At 56.0% G+C, this 25,122-nt stretch overlaps 6 protein-coding genes across 6 annotated transcripts; 1 reads left to right on the forward strand and 5 right to left on the reverse strand.

The window, feature by feature from the left end:
- Positions 1-44: 44 nt before the first annotated feature.
- J7T54_004921 (uncharacterized protein) lies at positions 45-2,610 on the reverse strand (the record flags this gene model as incomplete). The annotated part of the gene is made up of 2 exons (XM_051505959.1): positions 45-1,796; positions 1,855-2,610. 2 exons carry the CDS (start codon positions 2,608-2,610, stop codon positions 45-47), a joined length of 2,508 nt encoding a protein of 835 aa, XP_051362611.1.
- Positions 2,611-4,063: 1,453 nt separating this feature from the next.
- J7T54_004922 (Pfam:DUF654) lies at positions 4,064-6,263 on the reverse strand (the record flags this gene model as incomplete). The annotated part of the gene is made up of 2 exons (XM_051505960.1): positions 4,064-5,328; positions 5,414-6,263. The coding sequence occupies 2 exons, from the start codon at positions 6,261-6,263 to the stop codon at positions 4,064-4,066; spliced, it is 2,115 nt and encodes a 704-aa protein (XP_051362612.1).
- A 712-nt stretch (positions 6,264-6,975) lies between these two features.
- Positions 6,976-10,159, reverse strand: J7T54_004923 (sum2; the record flags this gene model as incomplete). The annotated part of the gene is made up of 6 exons (XM_051505961.1): positions 6,976-8,310; positions 8,505-8,745; positions 8,796-8,831; positions 8,883-8,907; positions 9,521-9,923; positions 9,980-10,159. The coding sequence occupies 6 exons, from the start codon at positions 10,157-10,159 to the stop codon at positions 6,976-6,978; spliced, it is 2,220 nt and encodes a 739-aa protein (XP_051362613.1).
- Positions 10,160-11,453: 1,294 nt separating this feature from the next.
- Positions 11,454-15,226, forward strand: J7T54_004924 (uncharacterized protein; the record flags this gene model as incomplete). The annotated part of the gene is made up of 8 exons (XM_051505962.1): positions 11,454-11,691; positions 11,744-12,125; positions 12,177-12,716; positions 13,268-13,567; positions 13,629-13,698; positions 13,744-14,191; positions 14,780-14,892; positions 14,948-15,226. The coding sequence occupies 8 exons, from the start codon at positions 11,454-11,456 to the stop codon at positions 15,224-15,226; spliced, it is 2,370 nt and encodes a 789-aa protein (XP_051362614.1).
- Positions 15,227-16,050: 824 nt separating this feature from the next.
- On the reverse strand, positions 16,051-16,914 carry J7T54_004925 (uncharacterized protein; the record flags this gene model as incomplete). Its single annotated transcript, XM_051505963.1, has 1 exon — positions 16,051-16,914. One exon carries the CDS (start codon positions 16,912-16,914, stop codon positions 16,051-16,053), a length of 864 nt encoding a protein of 287 aa, XP_051362615.1.
- A 3,030-nt stretch (positions 16,915-19,944) lies between these two features.
- On the reverse strand, positions 19,945-25,071 carry J7T54_004926 (putative peroxisomal-coenzyme A synthetase-like protein; the record flags this gene model as incomplete). Its single annotated transcript, XM_051505964.1, has 2 exons — positions 19,945-24,067; positions 24,116-25,071. 2 exons carry the CDS (start codon positions 25,069-25,071, stop codon positions 19,945-19,947), a joined length of 5,079 nt encoding a protein of 1,692 aa, XP_051362616.1.
- Between the last annotated feature and the right edge of the window lie 51 nt (positions 25,072-25,122).

Raw genomic sequence — 25,122 nt, forward strand, 5'->3', positions numbered from 1 at the left:
ATGGCTGGTACGTGATCAGTCAGTCCGTAGCAGAAGCAAATTAATCAATCATCCCATCCATCCCAAAACATCCACCCGTCCTCGTCAGCCGGGGAGCCCATCAGGTTCCCCGACGCAGGGTACGCATTCGCGGCCGGATACGCATGCTGCTGCTGCGACGACGACGCGGGCTGCGCCGTCGCCAACCTCTCCAGACTGAAGTTGGCCGCGCGCAGACACTGATCCAGGACGACACGCAGGCCGTGCGCCATCTCGTCCGACCGGGGCTCGGGCGTCCGCACGCTCTCCAGCACGAGCGAGAGGCAGATGATATCCTTGGTGTCGCCGGACTTGATGTTCTGAACCAAGAACCCAATCACCCTCTCCACCGACTGGATCAGCTGCGGCGCCGACCACACCGAGTCGTCCGTCGTCGCCGCCGCGCGCGCCGTCGGGTCGGACGGGTCCGGCTCCGCTGACAGCGCCTGCTGGACCGCCATGGCCGCCGGGTTGACCTGCGCATCGCGCACCTGGGCGCGGATGTAGTAGCACAGGCTGAGCGCGGCCTGCATCGCGGCGCTCTTGTTGCCAGAGTGGCACAGGTCGGCCACCTCCTCGTACTCGGGCATGCTGGGGTCCAGCTCCTCGATGCCAATGACCATCTGGAGCGAGTGGCGCAGGTAGGCACGCACGGCTTGCGGCGGCGCGCTGGGCGACCCCAGCACAAACGGCCGGTACAGGTTCATCAGGATCGTGCGGATGTGGGCGTCGAGCAGCCCGCGACACCGCCAGCGCCGTGCCTTGCGCGAGTCGGGCGTGGGCCGGTACCGCGGCAGGACGTAGTCCACGTGCTCTAGGTGCTTCTCCAGCTGACCCGCCACGTCGAGAATCTCGCCCCAGTCGCGCACACTGTCCAGCCGCGCGATCAAGCTGACCGCCCTCCTCCGCAGCGAAAGGGTCGTCGCCGCGTACGCCTGCGCGTGGTTGTCGGTCACCTGGTCAAAGGGTCTCGACGGGGGAAGCTCCGCCATCTCGGGGTAGATCTCCGCGTCGTCCAGGTTCCGCGGGGGCTTCGTCGTCATGCACTCCTCGTGCAGCGTCGACGGCATGTCGCAGTCGTTGGACACGTAAATGTCCAGGTTGATAATCGTCGCCCACAGCCGCCGCCGTATCTCCCCGTTGAAGGGCGTGATCCTGGACCCAAACTCGGACGGGTCTCGATGGAGGCCCATGCTCAGGGCCATGCGCACAATTGTGCCCAGCTGCGCCCATCCGTCTCGCGGGTGCTCCCTCGACGAGCGGACGATGGCGAACCAGAGGACCTCCACCTGCAGTGTGTCTATCTCGGCGAGGATTTTCCCTTGTAGATTGTTCAGCCAGAGCCTGACCAGTGCACACGCCGTCGGTAGGTGGGCGCCTTCGGACCGCTCACGACCCAGACCCCTGGACTTGGTCTCGTACCGAGATGCCAGGGCGAGGATGGCGAGGAGCTTGGGAAGGAACGCCTCCAGCTGCAGCGTGCCATCCCAGTACGCATTGTACTGGGCCATGAAGGAGGGCGCATGGATGATGCGGTAGAGCGTCTCGTGATTATCCAGATACCCACGAACGAGCCGGTCGCAGACGGGTTTTGGCGGCAGAATGTCCACCATTCGTTTGCGCACAGGCATCATCGAGTCCACAAATACGCTGATGGGCAGCATGGACTTTGTAAACTCGGTCCGCATGAGCTTGTGTAGCTTGTTGAAGCTCGCAAAGACCTCTCGCATCTCGGGGTCCTTGTTGTGGTGCCGCATAAAGTCCTGGGCCTCCTGGAACTGGCTCCATTGTCAGCTGGGTGCTCGCGACCACTCGCCATTGTGTCTATGGACCTACCAGATGCAGCATGACCCTGGGGCTGGACGGCCCGTAGATTCGCGTCCTGTAGCCACCTTGCTTGATGGACAGCCCTCTGGCCGTCGCGGGTACGACCTCGGGGGCCCTACTGGCACTCCCACTGGTATGATTGCTCGTCGTCTCGGGCGAGCTGGAGCCCAAAAGATGCTTTTCTATCCTCTCCATCCTCGTGGCCAGCTGCTCGAGGATTGGCAGTGTCTGCGCCGCCGTGATCTGCTGCTGCCCTGGGGTGCCCACGGACCCGCCGTTGCGCATATCCGTGGCCAGCCGCTTCGTCGGCCGTGCGGTCGACCCAATATCGGTGCCCTCCTCGTCCGAGGCGTCGGACAAGTTGTGATTCGAGTCATTGTCCGCGGCATACCGGCAGCCCCTGTTGGACTTTTGGCACTGTGAGCAGGGGCATAGGCGATCGCACTTGAGCTTGCGCTTCCTGCATTCCGTGCACGACTTGACGGGGCGCGGGCGCTTCACGCTGCGCGGCTGGGCCTGTGTACCGTGGGGGGTCTGCTGCGCCGCGGCGGGCTGGAGAGTCTGGTGCTGGTACGTGGTCGGGGCCAGCAATTGGTGAACCTGAGGCGTGTGACCCTGCGAAGGCGGCGTCTGCTGTTGCTGGGCAAAGGGGACGGCGGCAGCGGAGGAAGAGGAGGAGGAAGAGGAGGTGGTGGTGGTGGTCGCTCCTGTCGACGCAGCTTCGTATGGCTGAGGATGATGGCTCGGTGCCGGGGCGAGGCCCATGTCGGGTACAGGCTGGTAGGTATTCGCCATCCATTCATTCATTCATGGATTTATTCGTAAAGTCATCCATCCATTCAATCAAGGGCTGGTCCGTTGCGAGTTAAGGACGGGAGGCGATGGATGAGCCACGTGCAGGACGGCGATTGTAGGCCAGGCCAAAGGCAATCAGGATAAGAGTAGCGCAGGTCGCGAGTCGGGTCTGCGTGGGGACATGTCGGTTCTTTCGATTCGGTCTCTATAATGCTGTCTATTGTCGCGGGACGCAGGGCTTCTGGAGGGGAAGTGGGCGGTAGACTGGTGATGCAAAGGCTGGGAAGCAATTCCAATGGCGGACCCTGGGGGGGTCAGAGTTGGGAGGCTGGGAGCACTTTGGGCAGGTGAAGATACCTTGGCCACCCACCTGGGAGGTCTCAGCCGAGCTAAGATGCTGCACCTTAGGTACCTTACCACTAATCAGGTACCTTCCTCACTTGGTAGCTTGGAAACGCGAGAAATGACACCGGCTAGACTCGACTGCATGTCACTGCAGCAATCAGTACATGCGCCGATCACCGCCGTCAGCAGCTTTGTTTCTGTTTCTGACAGTCAGTCAGTAGTCAGTCTGCCTCCCACCAGCCAGCCACTCGCCGAAAGATCAACAAGGATGGATTTGCAATACCAGCAGGGCGTGCCAGGCAGACGCCGCAGATCAATCATTCCCAGCACGGTGTCTACTGTTTAAGTAACCGTACCGGGCGGAGCGCGATCATAACACAAAACGCCGAATCCGTGGCTGGACGCTCCTCGCTACGACTGCGATGGATCAGCTTGCCAGAAACATCAAGCATTCACAACTTCCCAGTCCGGGATACCCGAGCTCAACAATTAAGTATACCTACAGAAGAACATAAGACGCGCACGGACATGGAGACTGAGAAGGAACGTTGGTCGGGACTCAAAAGTCAAGACCCAGCATCCATCCAATGGAACCACGGTCGTACCCTGCACGGTGCACCTGCAGTTGTCGGCGAGCTCCACGATGCAGGTTCCCGAAGGAATCAGTTGTGAATGATTCAACTGAAAATCGCTGGGGGACAGTGATCACCAGCCACGTCAACGTACCGTGATCGCGCAATGCCTTTGACGCCTGTGCTTGGCTGGCTGTTACTTCACACATCCCAAAGATCTTTCTACAAGAGGTACCTCACAAAGCCTTGCATTCCTCGGCTGGAGATATCTATCCTCAAGAACACCAGGCAGGCAGCAAGTGTCATGACCAGTCCTTGGTTCATGACTACCTTAGACTTGTACCTTGGGTAACTATCGATTACCCAGCCACGGCCCAACTACCAGGCTGGCGGCCCCGGCACTTCAATGCGAGGAACACGCTTGGCAGAGAGGTTAGACCGGGGAGTAAATCAACATTGTGGCATCGTGAGGTTCTCGAGAAGTCGAGGCTGAGCACAAGCTATTATTACGACGGCCATGCTCCGGGAGGACCCTCCCCTGGCGTTTCGTCCCCATCGTCGGAATCATCATGATAGGCGTACTCCGCCTGCTCATGCTCCTCCTCGTGCGCATACTCCTCCTCAGGCGCACCATCCCCTCGCAGCATCCTCATCAGCGTCTGCACGATCCCAGGGGCGTTGGCGCGCCGCGCGTGCTCCTCCAGGTCCTGCCGCAGCTCCGGGTCGTCCATGTCGAGCATGTCCAGCTCAGCATTCTCCTCGTCGTCCGGAGGGATGCCGGCGAGGCCTTCACCGCCGCCTTGACCGTTGTTGTTAGCCCGCCCAGCTTGTAGCCGCGCCTGCTGCCGTTCTATCAGAGCACGGAGCTGTGCTTCCATCTGGTTGTCCATGGCGCGCGTGCTGGAGTTCCTATCCCTCCACGGCATCCGGCACCCGTCGCCCGTGAAGATGTTATCCTCCTCGGGCGGCGGCAGCGGGTCGAATTCGTAGTTGGGCTGCATGTCCAGGTACTCGCGGGGCGCTGCTGCTATGATCGACGTCTGTCCTTCGAGATACGCCAGCCTGGTGGCCCCCAGGTCCGGGGGCGCGTCGTTGGCGGGGAGCTGTGCCGTGTCGACCTTGTCCAGACTCTTTGCCACCTGCTGGAGCAGCGAAAGAGTGGCCGTGTTGTTCCAGAGATCCTTCGTCTGGTAGACGTACAGCTTTGTCCAGAACGACCGCGCATCCGTGTCCGCCGAGACGCCCCAGATAGAGGGCGGCGCGTCCAGGTTCAGTTCCTGGTATAGAGCGCAGTACAGCCAAGGCAGACGTTGGATCCCGGCGCGGAGCTCCGCCTTTGCGCCCTCCGTGTCCTTCATCTGCAGCCTGGCCAGCACGAGACTCTGCCGGAGGTAGACCGTGTCTCGGTTGTCGCTCGTCTTCTCCAGCTCGTCGATAAAGTCCACAAACCACTGACCCTCGTAGGCACGGATCGCCAGGAAATGCAGAAAGTGTCGCATCGCGTACGGGTCCTTGTGGTCAAAGGAGAGCAGCAGCTTCGCCCACTCGAGGGCGGTGCGGTACGTGCCCTTTCTGATCAAGCTCCGCAGGTAGTGATAGCCCGCCAGCCATAGCTGACGATTCTCTGGTCGCCTAAAGTCTAGTCGTGCCTTGCCGCGCTCCAGATCCTGCCGAAAAGCGGTGGTGGCAACGCGCCCAAACGTGAACAATGCCCTCTCACAAAGCTCTGCCGATAGCGCCATGTTCTGATCCTGTTTGGCTACGGCGCTGACTTGGAGCAGGGTCGAGACATGGTAGGCTCGACAGAGGTTAGTACTACTAAACCCGACCAAGTCAGTCAGGAGAATTGCACTTACGAACTTGGGCCAGGAGATGCACGATGCGCATCGGATCACCCATCTGGACACAGCTGAAGAAGAATGTCTGAACAGCATCGTAGCGATTGTCGTGCACGTAGGCATACTCGGTAGTCCCGTCCGCCCTCTTTTCAAGGACTTCCATCGTCAAGCCACCCGCTGTCGCTCGGGGCCAGTGTTCTCTTCCCTGGATAAAGACATTCCTCCGCAGCGACACCTCGGGCAGCTTTTTCATGCCGGGCGGACCCCGAAGGAAGGTCTCCAAGTCGACATTTTGCTGACGCCCACGACGCTGACGCGTGTTGCTCGCCTCGCGCTGCTCCTCAGCGGCCGCAGACTCGATGACCTCCCGCCCAAAGAGCTGGCGCATCTCGTTGATTGCTCTGAGATGGTGCGTGTTGATGCTGAGAAGCTCGTTGATTCGTTGCTGCGGTTCGTGGGCTTGCCCCGTAGAGGCGTCCGCCCGTGGCGCGGCAAGCTTGAGTTCTTGAATGGCCTTGTCGATCTCGTCCTCGTCGTCCTTCGCGGCTGCAGTTTCTACTTGAGACCTGGCATTTGCCTTCTTCTTCTTCTTTTTCTTCTTGCCCGCCTTTATCGCAGGCTGTGACGCTTGCTGCTCGGAAGGTTTACTGTCGGGCTGTGGCTCCTCCGGTTCGTCATCGTCGTCGTCGTCCCCGTTGTCGTCTCCATCGCCGCCAAGGGCAGCAAACAGGCTGACCCGCGGTTTCGCAGCCGGGGCTGGGCCAGGACTTTCGTCCTCTGAACTGGAAGCCTCAGCTGAAGGAGCCGCATCTGTGTTGCCGGCGAGTTCGCGCTGCTTCTGCAGCTTGCGCAGCTGTCTGCTCGACATGGTTGGAAACGTGTCCCGCGGCAGGAGGTTAGGTTGGGAGGGAGAACAAAATGCAGAGTCCCGAGCCTATTGGACCAAGGCAGGAAGTCAAGTACAGGAGTGTAGTACAAACACATGGATATGTAGGAAGACACTTACAGCTCCACGACGGCGAGATTTTTGCAGTAGTTGAAGTTAAGTCGAATGTGTCATGCCGAGCTATGACGTTTGGTGGGGCAGCACCGCAACTGCCAGGCAGGTACTAATTAAGGTATCTTCACATTGGTCTGCGCACAGCCAACTTCTAATGATAATACCACAGGGGTTCGACAACTGAGAGGCACCTCAAATGACTTGACGAGTGTATTGATTTGCATCGGCCAGTCACGCGAGGAGACCCGTATCCCAATGCTCAGACGCCAAGCCGAATTCTCCCCTTTCTGCGTTCCTCATGACTGTCTGTCCTCAGTTGCCCCCATCCACACCCGGTCAACAGCCAGCCTCTGGCCGTACCCTATGCGTGATCTTTTGTTTCCCATTGCTCATAAAAATGTACCCCCAGTAAGGACCTTTCTGAATCATATCTCGCTCAGTGCTATCCCAAACGTAAAACCAAAACGCCGGAAGCTCCGTGCTAGGCAAACCGACTCGAGCGAGCGAGCCTCGCACTCATCTGGTACTAGTTGTACACGTAAAACGTCGGAAAGGTCAGACGCAAAATGGCATGGGCCAGCTATTGTCCCTCGACCGCCTGGTACTGCTGATTTCCACCGCGCCCTCCACGTCCTTGACCGCCACGACCACGACCACCCCGACCGCGTCCGCGACCACGCCCGCGACGGTGCCCGCCGTCTACACTGCCTTGACCGAAGGTCTCCATGTTGCGGCGCTGTTCCTCGTCGCGCCACTCGCGACCACCTGGCCGACCACCACTACTGATGTCGGCCCGATCTTTGGCTTCGCTCGAAATGTTGTCAAAGAACGACCGCGTTTTGTTGTAGGCAACAGGCACATCCTCTGGTTGTGGAACCTCGGGAGCCGGGACCTCGCCACCGTTCGTAGTCTCACCAAGTGGTGAGCCAGCGATGGCCTCCTTGATGAGGTCGTCCTTGTTGAACTTGGCATTGGCTTGGGCAAAGTCAAAGTCCGAGTCAGGGACCTCCACCTTGGCAGCCTGACCCTGAGGACGACCGCCACGCCCACGGCCACGGGGTGCAGATGCTCCGCCACGGGCGGCACCGACACGCATCTCGTTGACCTTGTTTGTAAGGTTGTCCATTTGGTTGGCACCGCCGTTACCGAGCTGGGCCATGGCCACAGCTACCGCAGCACGAGCGGCACTCGTGGCATCCTGAACGCTTCCAGGAGCTGCTGACACCGTTGTTTCAACAGCAGCCTTTGGTGGCTGTTGCTGAGCAATGGGCGGCTGGAAGGGCTTCGTCAAAGAGCCGAGGGGAACAACTGGGTTCACTCGGTTCTGACGAGGACCGGCAGGAGGTGCCTTGTTGGGCACAGGAGCCTTTGCTGCTTCCCCGGCAAGGTTGGCAGCTGTATTCTGGACCTCTTCAGTCGATGGTTTCGACTCGACGGGAGGGGCTGGCGCGTTTGTCGGCGGGCGGGCCGCAACTGGCGACCGTTGGGTCGGCTTGGCCTGCTGCGGCGACTGGTCGGCAGGACCTCGAGAAGCTGGCTTTTGGTCGTGGGGTCCACGCTGTTGATGATGACCCGGAATGCCGGGACCAGGAGGACCAGCAGGACCAGGAGGACCAGCAGGGAATGGCTGGCTTCCCCAAGGCCCAGGGCCAGGTCCGCCAGCACCTGGAGGGAAGGCTGGCCCAGGATGACCAGGGCCAAACCAGCCAGGTGGAGGAGGGTATGGCATATTGCCAAATCCCTGAGGGGCCGGAGGAGGGGGTCCACCACGCCCCCAGTTGCCAGGAGGACCGTAAGAGGGGTCAAATGGTGGCGGGGGCATGTTGTACGGGTTGAAGTCAGGACCTTGCCCGGGCTTGGGTCCTTGAGGCCCAGGCCCAGGAGGACCGGGAGGACCAGGGCGATTTCTTGTGGCCTGTGGTGATTAGCATTTGTATGGTAACGTATGCTTCTCGCATCAAAGTGATAGAAGAATTGCTCTCGATCAGAAGGAAGGCAACGGAAAATTTCCACATGGTTTTGCGCTTTCAGGTGACAATAAAGATTTACATCCGAAATATTTCATCATAGGAGAGAGACGTTGCGGGATGGAGGGATTGGGCAACTTACTCCGACGATTGCTGGGTCATCAGGCATCGCTGGGGGCTGATTCTCCTTGGCGCCCGGACGCTCCTCGATGCGGAGGTCCTTCACATCGCTTCCACGGAAGACAATGTATTCGTAGACGGAGTCGGAAGGGCCGACCTCCTCCTCTGGGCGCTCCTTGCGGCCTTCTGTCCCGTAGGAACGTACATTCTCAAGTGACACGGTCGATTCGTCAGAGTTGATCTCGTGGAGGACACCAACGTAGCTGGTCAACGTGTCAATGGAGCTCGGAGGCGCGTGGATGGTCACGCATACCGAATGTCGCTCTTGGAGATGAGCGAGATGCGAGAGCTGCAGCACCGTCAGCGCGAGTCACATTGGGCTCCCCAAGACCAGGCATACCCTAGGAATTCAGACATCGCGGTCGCTAGTCAGTTGCGTTCAGCACGCAACGAGCTACAGGGAAAGAGCCCGACTCGGCGTGGCTGAGAAAACAAAAGAAATATGCGCGAGGTGGAGCAAGGATGCGAGGGGACGGAAGCGCCAACGCTCACTGCGCACGGGCTAGGTGAGGTGGTAGATTAGTGAGATGGTTATTTATTTAGTGCAGGTTTTGTGGTGGTGAAAAGATGGAGGCTGGAGATTCTTGTTGTGTGAGGGACTGGAGCTTCCGCGCTAAGGCGGGAGATCTTCGGCTGTTTGTTACATAAGTCCACAGGCACATGAGACGCTCAGCTTCCATAGCATGGCATTGTAAGTTTCAGCAATCAATTATGTACGAAATAATCCGCCCATTGCTATCTCTAAAAGGCCCTTGAGGTAATCCATCCAGTGCCATGAGCGAGTGTGAATGATAATGATTCCGGAACGCCAAACAAGCAAAACCATATAGAATCACCTAAACTTGCTGTATACAACCGCGATGATGAGAATGACGAGGACTGTGATGATGGCAATAGTGATCACCCGATTGGTAGCCATCCTGGAGTTTTGTTAGCTTCACCAGAGATGCTACTCGCAGGAGAGAACGCATTACCTACGAGCCATCCCCCGCAAAGTCTTGATGCTCCTGTCGACGTAGCCCTCGCTTTGCAACAGCACATCGTGGGTGTGATTGATGGTCTCGCGTTGCCTGTTGAGGTCCGCAAGTGTGCCGGCGCCGATTTCCTCCGTTTCGTTGGCCAGTGCCATACTCGACTTGAGGCGCTGACTGCTGCGCTCGAGACGGTCCGTCCCAGACAGGAGCTGCTGGCGCTGCTCCAAATGAGCGTCCGAGGAGCCAGCCGGGTCATCAGTGTATCTGGAACCGAAGAGCGCGGATCGGTCCGAGGATAGATTGGCGAGCTTGCGCTTCGCGGCGTCGATATCGGATTCGAAGTTGCGAAAACGCTGGTTCACCTTTGTCCTCGCTGATGTCGGGATGTTCTGCTTTTCTAGGCGCATCTGCCCAAGCTACAACTTGTCAGTCATGATGCAGACCATGCTTAGGCTCGACGTACAATCTCATCGGCCTCTTCCGCTGCTCGTTCGGCCTGGGAGAGGGCAGCTTTTCGGGGCTCGCCCGACAGCTCGGGAATCTGGTCTATCTTTTGCTGGAGATCGGCCTGAACAAGCTTCAGCTCTGCCTCGTATGAGCCAAAGAGCTCAGAGCCGGCATCGGTATCGAGTGGGTTCGACATGATTGTAGGTATTGAGTGACGGTTCAATAGGATGGGATCGCTAGCAGAGGACAGCGTAGGGGACGTTTCGATGGATCGTAGGAATAGATGATCACCTCGCTGGCTTCAAACATGGGCAGAAAAGAACAGAACGTCGAATATCGAGTGATTGATGCCTAGACTACCTCTTGGAAGTGTTCGTCACTGGACGCATGCGCCTTCCTGATCGATGTCATGCTACGGCTAAACTCGGGGCGTCGCTCCACATAGATGTGGCTGAGGTAGCGGCACGTGACGAGCGGCCCCGTTCGCAGTGTCCCTAAAACCGAAACTTCGAATCCTGCTTTTTCCCCTTTTCCTCTTCTATCATGAAAGTTGAACCCCCGGAATATGAAGAAAATAGGCTCGCCGTCTTGACTTCTGTCTCATGGCGTAGAGTTGTATTACCCGGGCAGAATAAAAGGTGCTTCTAAGAATTGGCAACTCGGTCTTCCGTTGTCCGATCCCGTTGAGTGTCCAACATATTTAAGCCCAAGGCATCAAAGGAAGATGATCTATGCGCGATTCGAGTCGCTTTAATGTCTGCTCGAGGATACTGCTTCGACCGTTGACGTAGACGCATAGTACTGGTATTCTGGTCCTCACGCAACGCCTTCGACTGAATGTCCAGTTGTCACCACAGACCGTTGAGCCAATTGGTGCCGCGATTGTTGAGGAACCCCTCGGGAGCTATATAGTCGCCGAGTCGATCTGCCCAGGCTCAAGTTTTCAACTCGCAGTGGGCCCCCCCCGGTCATCGCGCATGTGCACCTGAGCATTGTCGCATAAAGGAAGCGCTTCCCCAACATGACTCCCAACGCCCATAAGACCTCGATGGGGTCGTGATGACTTCTAGGTCTTCATATCCATGATTGGGGGCGCCTTCGCCCGTCGAAACTACTTTCCAGCTCTAACATTCGTTTGCGGCCAAGCATGGCACCACAACAGCATGTGTGAGTTTTGTCCTACCGCATTCCTGATTTATGCATGTTCCGGTCGTCTTCGTCATCGAATCAGCATCCGGCACCCATTCTGCATGAGTGGGTGTGCGAGTGTCGGTGACGGTGACGGAAGCTGCCTGCTGCGGCCTTGTGCGGTGTGGCTCTTCATTACCTGGTGCTATTCAGTGTAAAGAGTACAGGGAACGTCTGGCTGTCCTTGATATGGTTCTGGTAGCGCGTCGCGACCGCAAGTTTTGTCGCGTGCTTCGCTTCTTATAGTATCGCGGTCCTACGTTCCAGAATCTTGCGGTCCTTGCCTCTCTCCGCTATGAACCATGTTCACTCTCAGTGTGCCGATTATTGACCCATTCCCCAGGAAAAAGGTTGCTATAGTCGGCAGCGGTTGCTCGGGAATCGCTGCTCTTTGGGCGCTCAACCGGACTTATCACGATGTCTACCTTTATGAGGCTGCGGATCGCCTCGGCGGGCACACAAATACCGTGTCCTTGAAGAAGGGCAAGTTCGCGACGCAGGTTGACACTGGCTTTGTTGCGCTCAATGCGGCGACATACCGTAAGTCGAATATTCTACATACTTATCTGGATAAGTTGCCTAACCACTTCAGCAAACTTTATGAGCTTCCTTCAAAAGTTTGACATCCCACTTGAGCCAACAGAGATGGACTTTAGCATCTCAAGGGATGGTGGTCTGTTTGAGTGGGCGAGCTCGAAGTGGAGCGCGATGTTCAGCCAGCGGAGGAATATCCTGTCCCCTAGGATGTGGCGGCTACTCTTCGACGTCGTCCGTTTCAATCAATTCGCTGTTGACCTGCTCATGGAAGATGAACAGGCCAGCAATCCGGAGTCAATTGGGCAATACCTGAACCGCGAAGGCTATTCTGATGCCTTCCAAGACGAGTATCTCATACCCACGATCGCAGCGGCATGGAACACCAGCCCTGATAACTTCTCCCTCGACTTCCCTGCATCGACGCTGGTCAGGTTTCTGTTTGTGCTCTGGCAATGTCGCAAGACAACTCAAATACTGACATTTCGCAGGTGGAATCATCACTTGCTGTCCACAGTGTCCACTCGACCGCAGTGGCTCACGTTGAGGGACGGTTCGAGAACATACGTTGACGCCGTCATGAAGGGCTTTCCTCCGAATCACTTGTTTCTGAAGACGGCAGTGCGCAGTGTCACCAATGGTACAGACGGACGCCCGGAGCTACACCTGGAAAACGGTCGAACCGACGTGTTTGACCACGTTATCATTGCGACACATGGAGACCAAGCACTCTCTCTCATTGGAGCTTCGGCTACGCAAGAGGAGCGTGCTGTGTTGTCAGCCTTCACGACGACGCAAAACGAGGTCGTGCTTCATTCAGACCCATCTCTCATGCCTACCAGACGGAAGGCATGGGCAGGACTCAACTACGCGACGCAAACGTCGAAATTGCGAGGATATACTAATGTCGATGAGGTATCGCTGACGTACAACATGAACGTTCTGCAACGGATACCTAAAGAACCCTTTGGGGACGTTTTCGTCACACTCAATCCTCTCCAGAAGCCCCAGAAGTCGCTGACTCATGGCTGGTATTACTACTCCCATCCACGCCACACACTCAAATCAATAAGAGCCCAGAATCTCCTGCCAAGTATACAAAATAAGCGTGGGATAAGCTACGCTGGCGCATGGACGAAATATGGCCTTCATGAGGATGGCTTCAGCAGCGGACTCGCCGTTGCAACTGAGCACTTGGGTGCTAGGCTCCCGTTTGAGTTTAAGGACCCGACTTATAGTAGGGGCAGGGCGCCAAAGCTGGGGCTGTTTGATCACATCTTGCGTCTAGTCGTGCTTCTCATCCAGGTGTTTCTGATACAAGTGGTCGAGCGACTCGTAGAGTCTGGGAAGCGCAGAGCGAAGCCGTACGTAATGGGCGCGGCGAAGAAAGTCAACGGCAAAACGACATAAACCTAGGGACCTTTTCTTGTACGATCCTGTTGCTAATACATAATAATGTGAACAAATATAAAATCTATCCCGATACGAAAATTATTCATGTGGTGAACATCAAGAGCAAATCGATGACTCGGCCATATCGGCCTTGGCGGTTCCCGAATCCCGACATGGAAAATGATCCTAGCCAAGAGCTCCAGCAACGACATGACACCACCACACCAACCACAACCATGAGTGGCGCTTCGCGGTTACAACGAGGCTTCACGGCGGCGAGCACCTCGTCATCATGGGCGTGCCTACAGTGCTTGCGCGCGCGCCCGCAGCCGACCCGAGCGACGAACTTTACGAGCGCCCTACGACGCAACATTGCAAGCTCCACGACGCGAGCATCGCAACAGTCTCGCGCGCAGGCGCAGGGTCAGGCATATTCAGAGTCCATGGCAAAGGTCCGGGCTCATTATGACAAGAAAAACAAGACGGTCATGTACGCAGGAATCTGAGCCCACAGCCGGGATGAGCAGCAATGGCTAACGCAGGATGGATAGGTTCTACACAATAAGTGCAATCCTAGGAACTGTTGCCTTCTCCTACGGCTCAGTGCCACTGTATAAGATGGTGCGCTCCCACTTTGCATCATCATATTACTGGCTAATGTCATAGATCTGCCAAACTACCGGCTGGGGAGGTCAACCCATCCGCGCCCATGGCCCGGACGACACCGATGGCGATATCTCGAGCCGGGTCATCCCCGTCACCAACGCCAAACGCATCAAAGTCACGTTCAACGCTTCGATATCAGACACGCTGCCCTGGAAATTTGTTCCTCAGCAGCGTGAAGTGCGCGTGCTGCCTGGTGAAACCGCACTCGCCTTCTATAAAGCCACCAACCACGGTGATAAAGACATTATCGGCGTGGCCACGTATAGCGTCACGCCGGCACAGTGTGCGCCGTACTTCAGCAAGATTCAGTGTTTCTGTTTCGAGGAGCAGAGGCTCAATGCGGGCGAGACGGTCGACATGCCTGTCTTCTTCTATCTGGACCCTGACCTGCTGAACGATTTGAACATGAAGGGAGTCGAGACTGTCACGTTGAATTATACCTTCTTCAGTGAGTAACCCTTGCAGACTGATGAGTTCGTACTAACGAGACGCAGAAGCAAGGTACGACAACAATGGCAGATTCCAGCCACCGGCAACAGTTTAGAGACTTGTTGGCTGTTACCCAATGTATCCGAGCAATGTACACTACGTATATAGACAATGTAAAACAACACTCTGTACTCAACATGCAAAGATCTCATGTGCGCCTCTCGAGCAACTCACGCAGCCTCTGCAACATAAAGTTGCCGATATTAGGCCATGGTTTGAGCATCCAAGAGTCCTGGGCTCAATCCGAATGCGGACGAAAGCAAATGGGGTCTCATCGGTAAAAGGCTCACTAGCTGTGCCAAAGCGGCGCCGTGCTGAATTGCTGGTAGGGTATCAAATCACGTGAGCGATCCACCTTGGAAATCCCGCCCACAAACTCCACACACGAAAATTCCCCTGGCTGGAAAAGAACTTTTCGAAACCATTCCTCTCCATCACGCCCATCGTCAATCACGTCGTCGACCATACTAACCGCCAGGATGAAGTTCAGCAACAGTATGTCCCCTAATCGATAGATTCATCAAAGTGCCATGCTAACAAGCAACAGTGGTCGCCTCCTCCCGTCGCAAGAGCCGTGCCGCTCACTACAAGGCCCCTTCTTCCCAGCGCCGTACCATCATGAGCGCTCCCCTCAGCAAGGAGCTCCGTGAGCAGTACAACGTACGCCCGTCCTTTACCTACACACTCTCGCACTGCATGTCATAACACTCTCCAGGTTCGCAGCATCCCCATCCGCAAGGACGACGAGGTCACCATTGTCCGTGGCTCCAACAAGGGTCGCGAGGGCAAGGTCACCTCCGTGTACCGTCTCAAGTACGTGATCCACGTCGAGCGCGTCACCCGCGACAAGGCCTCCGGCCAATCCGTCCCTCTGGGAATCCACCCCTCCAACGTCGTCATCACCAAGCTCAAGCTCGACAAGGACCGTGAGGACATCCTGAAGCGCTCCAAGCAGGGCCGTGAGCTCAAGGCCACCGGCAAGGTCTCTGCTTAAGCGAAGCGTGCTACACACGAAAACCCAAAAATGACTGGACTTTTACACCAATGGGAATTGCGACAAACTTTCATGAGAAGCATAGGAACTGGGCATGATACTCCGGCGTTAACTTTGCGACTGGTTGGACCGGATCAAGGGTAGATCAATTGAGAATTTTACCGTTCTCAATGGCCGTTTCACAGCAGTGTCTGTGAGATGTTCCATGGGAGGCGTTTCCCGAAGTCCACATCTGTCGCATCTTCGCGCACACCGTGTCGTGAATGTCCTTGGCCATGTGTCAAGTGTAGCTCTCGAGCTGGCATTGATCATGTCAAAATACGCTCTAATGTTCTGTCAAGGGAATCACTAGGTGAGTCTCGTAGTCCCGCCGGTTTATCTCCGCGCCGACCACACTCAATGGTTGTCGAGGTAAACATCCGGCGAAGAGCAACCCCAGTAAGGACAACAATAGTTATCATCGTCCCTGCTCTCGTCGAAGATGTCCACTGAGGTTATATCCTGTGAGGCTGGAAATTTGATGTCGAGGCACATGTTTTATTGCATACCTAGTTCAACTGTAATTCTATCAAGTTCATCCTTTTCTCGTCGACAGGCCTTGTAGCAACTCGCAGAGATATGCCATTCCTGTGCCTTGTCACCCCTCGATACAAGTGATAAGTGTAATGGCCATGCATATTTTCTGCAGTCGTTAAGTGATACAGACCCTGAATGATACCGTCCAAAGCCATGGGTAAGAAGAACATCCTCGCGTTGGGAACGATCGCAGCAAATATTGATGCACAATGTATACTCGTCATACTCAGTCAACCTGTCGATGCTCCTCAGAAAATATCATCAACGTTGACGCTAGGCGGGCAGTTCTCGCCGCTCTTTGTGGTGGTCACGCCAGCCAGTCTCGCTTCGTCCAGGCCGATCTTACTAGTGTTGCGAAGGTTTGAAAACATTCTGTTTGTGATGGATGGTGTGAGCGATGCTGTGGCGTGCCCAGAGTAGTTCGGCAACAAGCCCTGTGCAGTGGTCGAAGAAATAGATGCATTTGAGCCTGTCGAGCTCTTGATCACATTTGGCAGCATCCGCTGGCCAATCTTCACCATGTTTTTGCGACCGGTGTACAGAATCTCGCGATCGTCATCAGTGGTCTCCTCAGCGGAAGACTTCTCTCTCACACTGCCGGACGAAGTGGGAGGGGTGTCATGCGAGCCTCGGTTCAACTCCTCCATGCTGCGACCGATGCGCGTTGAATTTGCGTTGGTGCGGTTTGTGGTCACGGTGAGCTCCTCGTGATCCTCGGACGATCCTTGACCTGGACGTGGGAGTGACTCTGATTGAGTTGAGAATCCTGGTCCATTGCGCGTCAGCACGGTCGCAGTCTGGCTCAGGCCCTCGAATGGATCACTGGATATGACAGGCCTTGCATGCTGTCCGCCTGGCGAAGTCCGAAAGAAGTCCTTCCCATTGAACTTGGGCAAGCCCTGCTGCAGCTCCGCAGGAGCCTTACCCCAGTACATGTGGCGAGCCCGGAGTTCGTCCGACGTTAAAGCACGGTCATACACATAGTCAGTGTCCCTTACCGACGAGGGATCGACGCCTTCAGGAACTCGGCCTCGAAGGTAGGCAATGGCTGCTGTCGAGGATTTTGTTGCCATGAGTGTTGCATCAACGCGAGGCTGAAAAGGGGCCGCCATCGCCGCTGTGACAGGAAGAGACGCCTTAGAGTTGAAATGCTCAAGACAACCAGCAGGAGAGTTAACAGGCGGTTGCCAGCCAGCGAAAGCCGAAGTGGACTTGGTCGAGTTGATACCTGTTCCAAACCGAGTTGTAGAAACACCAGGCTTAGTATCACTGTCTGAAGAGCCTCGGTTGTCACGTCGAGCTTGCTTGTCGCTCGTTCTAGGCAATCTAGCGGAGGACTTGTCATGTGAGCCTTGTGAGGGACTGCGTTGTCTAACATCACTCTTGCTCGCTGGCGGCGGGTACCGGTCATCTTCGACGGAGCGCTGTATTTCGAGGTTGGTTCTGAACTGGTCAATATACTGACGAACCGTTCTTGCATCAGCCTCCACCGCCTTCTCGTCAATTTGATGCTTGTTGAAGTTTAGTTGATCTTCGAGGTACTTAAGACGTGAGCGTAAGATGCCAAGGTGCCGCTTTGTGATTTCACTAGGCCGAATGGACGATCTGGGAGGATGAGTCTGTGCTCCCAACCCAAGACCACGGAGAGCTGTAGAAGGTAGGTCAACGCCCGCCTCATCTGACGATGCGGTCTTCGTCTCAGCAGGACGATTTGTCGGTGGCATGTGCATTCCGGGCGGATACACCATTGGTACGCCATAGGGTGCGCTGGGGTAACCCGGACCTGGTGTCATGGGATAGGAGAACGAGGAACCACCTGTTGGCATGAGCCACTGTCCATTGCAGTAAACTGGCTGGGGGTAGTTGTCCGCTGGAGGACCCCGTGGTGGCTGGGGATAAACTGAGCCGGTGCCTGCTTGGTCATCAGTCCTTCTCTCGCCCCGGCTATCGTCTTGTTGAGGGGGTGGGGGCATAGCAAAAGGGTAAGCGCCATGTACATTCATCGCCATGGGCCACGGCATCATAGGAAAAGCCGGGTTCCCTGGAGCCATGCCAGAAGCGATGTTCCCCGGCATCGACGGAAACATGGCCGGAAACACGCCAAATGGGTGGCCAGGCATCATGGAGTAATGAGGCTGCTCGAAATGCCCACGTGCCTGTTGTGGTGGCACGAAGGCTCCATCTGTGCCAGTTCTTTCTTTTGTCCACTTTGTAATGGGGGAAACCGAGGCACGAGTGTTTGGGACGATACGTCCACCCGCTGTGACGCGAACGTGCGTTGGTGATGCCACAGCGCGGTAGAATCTCTGGAAACCCTCATTTTTCTGCGCTGCAAGCCCTGCTGGGGCCGAGATGGGCTGGGACTCCACATCCTCGGACTCAGTTCTACCGCGATACTTCCATTCAGAATCAGTGCCGTCTAGCTGACGTGATGCCACATGCTTCTTGCCCCGGACCGACTCATCAGAGTCTGCTGAAAGCTCACGAATCTCTTCTGGTATACGAGGAAGTCGTGAATTTGGGAGACGTTCTGCCGCTTTACATGAAATGTCGTCTTGGAGGCTTTCAGAGATACTCCTTGGCTTTGGCTGTATGAGAGCTGACTGACCTAGCTCAGGGACCTCGGATAGCAGGGCATGGATTCTAGCTGTCGTGCCTTTGACTAAAGCTGTGCGCCGCATGCGAAGCAACTTTGAGGGCGAGTAGTGCCGGGACTCCATGTTGTCGACAAGAACCCCTGTGGATGAATCGGATTGGCAAGTGCAATGGCGAAGAAGCGCTGCCAGTCTTCTGGGGATGGACGGAATGGACTTGATCAGGGATGTTGCGAGGAGCGGGCGACACTATGACAAAGGTCTGCAACAGTCAGTATAGCTCTGGGTCTCTAGACTGATTTGGAGATGCGGTTGCAGAAACAAGCAACGAAATGACCGAATGCCTGATCGGATTTGCGATCTTTTCACTTCGACCCCAGCAACGACAAAGGATTGAAGCGATGGGCGTTGATGCCTTCAGAGACTTTGAGATCGCTCACTGCTAAGCAGCGCCCAGAGGCTCAAGTTCGCTCGTTTCGTGGCAAATCATGTCGGATCCGTGGAGGATGATAGGAAGTGTAATGAATCAAGCACAGTATAGAGATATATGGTAAGACTGCCCGAAGTTCGTGCCAAGGAAATATCGGGAAGAGGCCGCGCTTGAGGCAGGTGTTGTTGTCAGGGAAACCAATGGTGAGTAAAAGCTGAAGCCGCCTCGGAAGCTCAAGCAAAACTGAAGCATCCGACGACTGGCTGTTCCCACTTCTTCCAGGGGGGGGGGTTTCAATAAGTGCAGTCGAGGATGACTCCTCGGCTTTTGGAGCATAGGGACGAAATTGAGGGAGTAACTCACCCCAGCGATGCAAAAGTGAGCCAGATCAACAACGAATATGCATATAGAGCCTGTTGAAGCTCCAAAAGGTCGGGAATTGCGAAGTGTCGATTGAGTGCGGTGCGAAGACAGCTAGTAGGGGGTCTCTTGATGGAGCGACAATATTGCGAGGGGGAGCGTTGGTCAAGAGATGGTCGAGGTTCAAAGCAACTCAATGAAGAAAGTGAAGCAACAGTCGGAGTGAATACAGCTGCGAGGACTTCGAACCGAAGGAGCGACGAGATTCGGGAAGGTTCAGAACGAGGAAGGTTGGAGGCAACCAGCCAAACAATGAGAAGGACTACGAGAGGAGCGAGAGCTCGAGAACAAGTAATGACAATTTAAAGAACGGTGCAAGTCAATGCAAGGCAGGGTGAGGTCATACACGAGCCCAGTCGTCACTTCCTGCTTGATTTCAGCTGTGCGCTCCGAAACCAGGCTTGGCAAGAGCTCACGATACACTCTAAATCGACAAGAACTCGGCGATGGGGAGATCGTGTGCGCACAACATCGCGGTTTCTTAATGTAACACAACTGAGCTTGGAACTGATGAAGCAAGTGCTTCCTTAGGATGGAAAGACAGACCGTAGGATGATGACACAATTTGGTTGTCTTATTGTTCACACTGGCTGCGTTTTACTCCCAACTAATCCAAATTCTCCTTCCCCTCTGTCTATCTAGTACTCTAAATATCTAGTAGACCATGCTTTTCGCACAAACTATCTATCTTCCTGAGCCTAGGAGGTCGCAAGCCTCTCTCCAGTATATCTCTCCGCAGGCCAGCCCTGCATAGTCCAGCGTTCTTCCACCACATCACCGCCCATGATGAGCGTGTGCTCAAGCAGGCAGCTGTCGTCTCTCATGGCCGCACCGCTGAGCAAGCGGCTCCCACTGCGCATGACACACCTGTCGCCAATTTCGAGGCGGTTCAGGTCAAACTTGCCTCGGGTGTTGATGTGAGCGACAACGCTTGCGTCGTCCACGACGACACGGTTCCCCAGCTTGATGAGGTCCGGTTCAGTGAACATGAGGCTGGGCCTCCCGTTGGCAAACAGTGCGCAATCGTCGCCAATGTCCGCTCCGAGCATCTTGAAGTACATGACAATCCAGTGCGTGCCGGTGAGCATGCCCAGGATACCATGGCCACGGTAGCATGTGCGTCGCAGCTTCTCGATGTTGAGGAACAGCTGCCAACGCTGGCAGTACGGTGACTTGTCCCAGTCATAGTTGCCTGGCTGCCTGCGTCCGAGTAGAATCCATTTGGCGCTGATGACAATGGCCAGGGCCAGAATTGCCTGCAGTGTAGTGAGGATGGCGATGACGACCCAGGTAAGAAGGAAGAGTGCCAGTACGTCCCACCACATGTTGATGCCCTTGGGGACAAAGTGCTGAATGATTACGTCCACAATCTGAATAGAGGAGATGTTGGGAACGTTCCAGTAGAAGGCTGTGAAGACTGTCAGGAACGAGGAGTAGCAGAAGATGAAAAACGGGCCAAAGACGCGATAAGATGCCTGGCCCATGTAGAAGGCTCTTCCAAATGGAGAGGCAGATTCCTGGTCGTCTGACGATCCCGAAGGGAAGTCAGTCTCAAACGTGGGCGATGTGGGTGTCTGCGAGCCACTGTGGAAAGTTTCCTTCACTTTACCATTGGCAGCAGCCTCTCGAGTGTCCCCCAGCGTGTCGTCGCTGCTCATGTGTTGCAAGCGTGAGCGGGTATCGTAGTTTTGACCATTCTCTGCTTCCGTGAGGGTCACTTCACTGCCATTGCGCGATGAGCGCATGGTCCTGTACGGCTTCTCAGACAGCTTCTGGTCGATGCCCGTCGAGAGACACACAGCGTCTCCACCCTTGTTGCCAACATAGACACCCTCGGAATTGTAGGTCTTGCCTCGGCTGGTCATGGCTCCAGAGCCCATGGTTGTGCGCTCCCCAATCTCGACACCGGGGAGTAGACAGACCCTATCCGCAATCATCGCACGATCACCAATGGTGATCTTTTCGGAGCCGAAGGCGTCTGTGGTGACCAGGTGAGACCGGGAACCGAAGACCACGTCGTTGCCAATGTCGATGAGGTGGTAGTCGCCAATGCCAGGTCCCGTGCCAGGCCAGTACACTCGCTGGCCGACCTTGCCTCCAAGCATACGAATCGCCACAGATGTAGCTTCATAATGCTGACCGAACATGGACGTCATTGCGTGAAGACGCGATACAGGAAGCAATGTCTTGATGAGAGCGGATCGCCAAGTGTCAACTACACCGCGGGGACCAGGTTTCAGCTCTCCAAACATGAGCTGCAGGGCGAGACGGATCAAAACAGTGAGTCCGAAAACAATGTAAGGCGCAAACAGGGTTCTCAGTACGAGCGCCAGGTAGTGAAAGCCGACTCGTTCAGGATGGGTGAACCAATCCAGAATGGCAAGAAGAGGGGCGTGGTGATCCAGCGGTTGTTTGATGACCATGCCCACCAGACCACCGAGCCACGGGAGTAGCGAGGTGAACCAAACAAGAAGACCGATCGGGGCTGTGAAGAGAATAGTGAGAGGCCAATGGGGCTTTGGACCCGCATTGGCAGAGAGGCCACGGTTGACTTCGTCGGCGTCATCAAGCTCCCAGCTCGATGAGTTGGGGCCAATGCAGGTGTTGGGAGGAATGACAGAGCCAGCGGCTAGGATCGACGATACGCCAACGGAGCAGTTCTCTCCCACCATGATGCGTCCCAAGTACATGGATGCGTTGCCCTCCGCTGCGAAAGGCCGGCACATGCAGCGTGTCAAGGTGGCACCATCGCGGATGTCGATCAAGTCCCACTCACCCATGGAAACACCTGAGAGCTTGACACCCTTGCCGATACGCGCACCCATCAGACGACAGTATGTTCTCTGTGACGCCTCAGTAGCACTGAAGAAGCCTTTGCCACAGATGCTCACAATCTTCTCGACTAGCCACCAGCGCGTATGGTATGATCCCCACATGGGATAGAGCCCTGGGCGATAGCGACCGATGATGATCCATTTGGCGAGAATGCCCACCCAAGGGGCAATGCACCGTATGAGGACGCGCGCAAAGAGGATGGAGATTACGAGGTTGAGCAGCCGTCCAACAACGGACGAGTTGGTCGCCCAAGTCTGGGTGAAAGTCAGGAAGACGATGAACGCAGTCCACTGCCAAGCCCGTCTCATTGGGTAGATGATAGCCAAGGGCACGAGCTGCAACAGCATCAAGAAGGGGTTGCGGGAGCTCCTGGTTTCTGTGCAACCGTAAATCTTGTCCTCGCCAGGGCCCGCTGCTGAAGAGTTGGCTGCGTCAATGTGCGCAGCAATGGCCTTGACAGTCCCGTGGCTGAACACCAGGCTGATAGAAATAGGGGTCTTGAACGTGCTGCGCAACAACGAAACCAGCTTTCCCGCACGAAGCGAGTCTCCTCCGAGGCCGAAGAAGTCAACGTTGTGGGCGATGTCGTCAGGCTGGCATGACAAGACCTCGGCGAATACCTTGGTGACCCGGCCTTCAGTAGAGCCATCCAGGTGCTTCATGGCGGCCGCCTGGAGCTCGTTGAACCTCTTGCGCAGGGAAACTGGGTCAATGGCGCCATCGGCATCGGTCTCAAAGGGGCGGGGCATGAGGTAGACATGATCGGGAACCAGATAGTTGTGAAGGAGCCGAGCTAAATTGGTCTTGAGCTCATCGGCCAGCGATGGATCCGCCTCCGGTTGGCCCGATCGGCGAGGGGCGACGAAGAGGGTGATATTGCCAGCAGTGAAGGTCGTCGAGTAGTGGTGGCGCAACTCGGCGGGCACAAGTCCATCCAGCGCTGCGGAAACCGCCTGGATGTCAAGGCGACAAACAGAGGAACGGATGTTCACTGTCAAGGCAGTGTCCATTGGCGGACAGTTGGCTTCCCAGTGACGCCGGGACATGGGCATCTCATCGTCAAGCTCAGGGAGACCAAGCCTCTGACCCAATTTGATACGAAGCACCTTGTTGTTCTTCTTGGGCACGTCGTTCATGTAAGTGATGAGGACAGGCCATTTTGCCTGCTGAAGAGATGCCTTCAAAGCCTGCTGCAGTGTCTTCAGGTCGACGCGTGGTGTGTTGGGGGGGGTGACGAGTGCCACAGCCACAACTTCCTGAAGGACGCCGTGACTAGCAGAGAAGGCAAGACATTGAGTGATCCGTCCACTGATGGGGCTGTCCGGCGACATGGAAGCGGCCATAATGGCATTCTCAACTTCAAAAGGAGAGATAAGTTCACCGCCCCTGTTGATGACCTCCTTGCTTCGGCCTGTGATGTAGAGGTATCCATCCTGGTCCATATAGCCCAGGTCGCCAGTATCGAACCAGCCTGAAGCATTGAAAGGAGACTTATCCAGGCTGCCATCTGGCCTCAGGTACCCGGGGAATACAGGCTCGCCGCGAACACAGATTCTGCCAACCTTTTCAGGTGCCTCCATCTTGTCGGACCAGTCCAGGATTGCGAGGTCTGGGCCCGTGCTGATCCCTGACGTGCCTTCGCGGTCGAGCACGTAGCTGAGAGGTGGAGTAGAAATGGGCATGCACTCGGTCATGCCATAACTGGGCAGCACGACACACTTGAATGTGTCACGAAGCTGGCATGCCAGCGAAGGCAACAGGCCGCCAGCAGCGTTGCACGCCAATCTGATCCGACTCTTCTTCAAAGCCTCCGGCCTTGAAGACCCCTCGGCCAGGATGAGTGAATGCATAGAGGGCGAAGCATAGTACCAGGTTGGCTGGAGCTCCTCTGCTACATCCCAGAATGTGCTCGGGTCAAATGCTGAGCAACAGACAGTGGCTCCTGCAGAGAACATTGGGGCAAAGATATTGCGTACCAGGCCACCACTACGAGAGTTAGCGGATGCACGGCTTGTTGAAGGGGAGTGAACTTACACATGGTAGAGCGGCATCATGTTTAAGCAAACATCTTTGTCGGTGAGTCCCCATGACTCCATCACGAACACAATGCCGGCAATAATGGAGTGCGTCTTCAGAGGCACAACCTTTTTCGAGCCTGATGTACCACTGGTGAAGAGGACCAAGCCAATGTCATCAGCCCGGTTGGGCTTGCGATGAGCTGCCTTGCATGAGAGTGGTCGACCGGAGGTTGTTTGCAGCTCGATGCCGTCGCGGCCATCCCATTCCACCACAAACACCTTGACACCATCCTTTGCGGCCCACTCCCCGATTTCCAATTTTGTGTACTCTCCGGTTGTCGTGAGGACAAAGCTCGCCCCAGACTGCTTCACATCGGATCTGAACTGCTCAGCGCCTGCAGCCGGATTGATGGGCGCCAGCGTATAGTAATTGGTGACTGCGATGCACGTTGCGGCCATCAGTGGGCCGTTGGGTAGGGCCACGGCAACAGTGGGCTTCTTTTTTTGAGGTTCGACTGGCAGGCGGAGCTTGTGTACGAAATCGCTAAGCCCCTTGTGCGTGATGAAGGTGTCTGCAGTCGTGCCGCGCAGTGCTGGGCGTTGATCGTGGTGGAGGAAATCCGAGAATGCCTTGTATGACTCCTTGACAAGCTTGCCAGTTGCGTCTACGAGCCATTCTTGCTCCTTGTTGGAGCCATTTTTGCTCGACTCGGGCAAGTATTGGACAAGCCTTGCGTGACACTTGATTAGGTCAAACACGGGCCATTGTCCTTGTTGTTGTGACAGGGTGGTATATAGCAGATGAAGGGGTCGGTGTGATGCCACGGACGGCTGAGGAATCGACTTGAGAAACAGCGACTTGTCGAGACCGATATCTTGCAATATTGAGCAGCTCGCTATTTCCGATAAAGGGGCATCGTATAGCTTGAGGCAGAGCTCGGTGAGCTTGGCAGAAGTGGGCTGAACGTTCATGGCGAGCACCCTGCCTGTCGCATCGGACAGGAGACAGTGTAGTCGTCAAAG

Source organism: Emericellopsis cladophorae (genome assembly GCF_022114955.1).
Source record: "Emericellopsis cladophorae strain MUM 19.33 chromosome Unknown NODE_18_length_329999_cov_121_726099, whole genome shotgun sequence".
Classification (NCBI taxonomy): Eukaryota; Fungi; Ascomycota; class Sordariomycetes; order Hypocreales; family Bionectriaceae; genus Emericellopsis; species Emericellopsis cladophorae.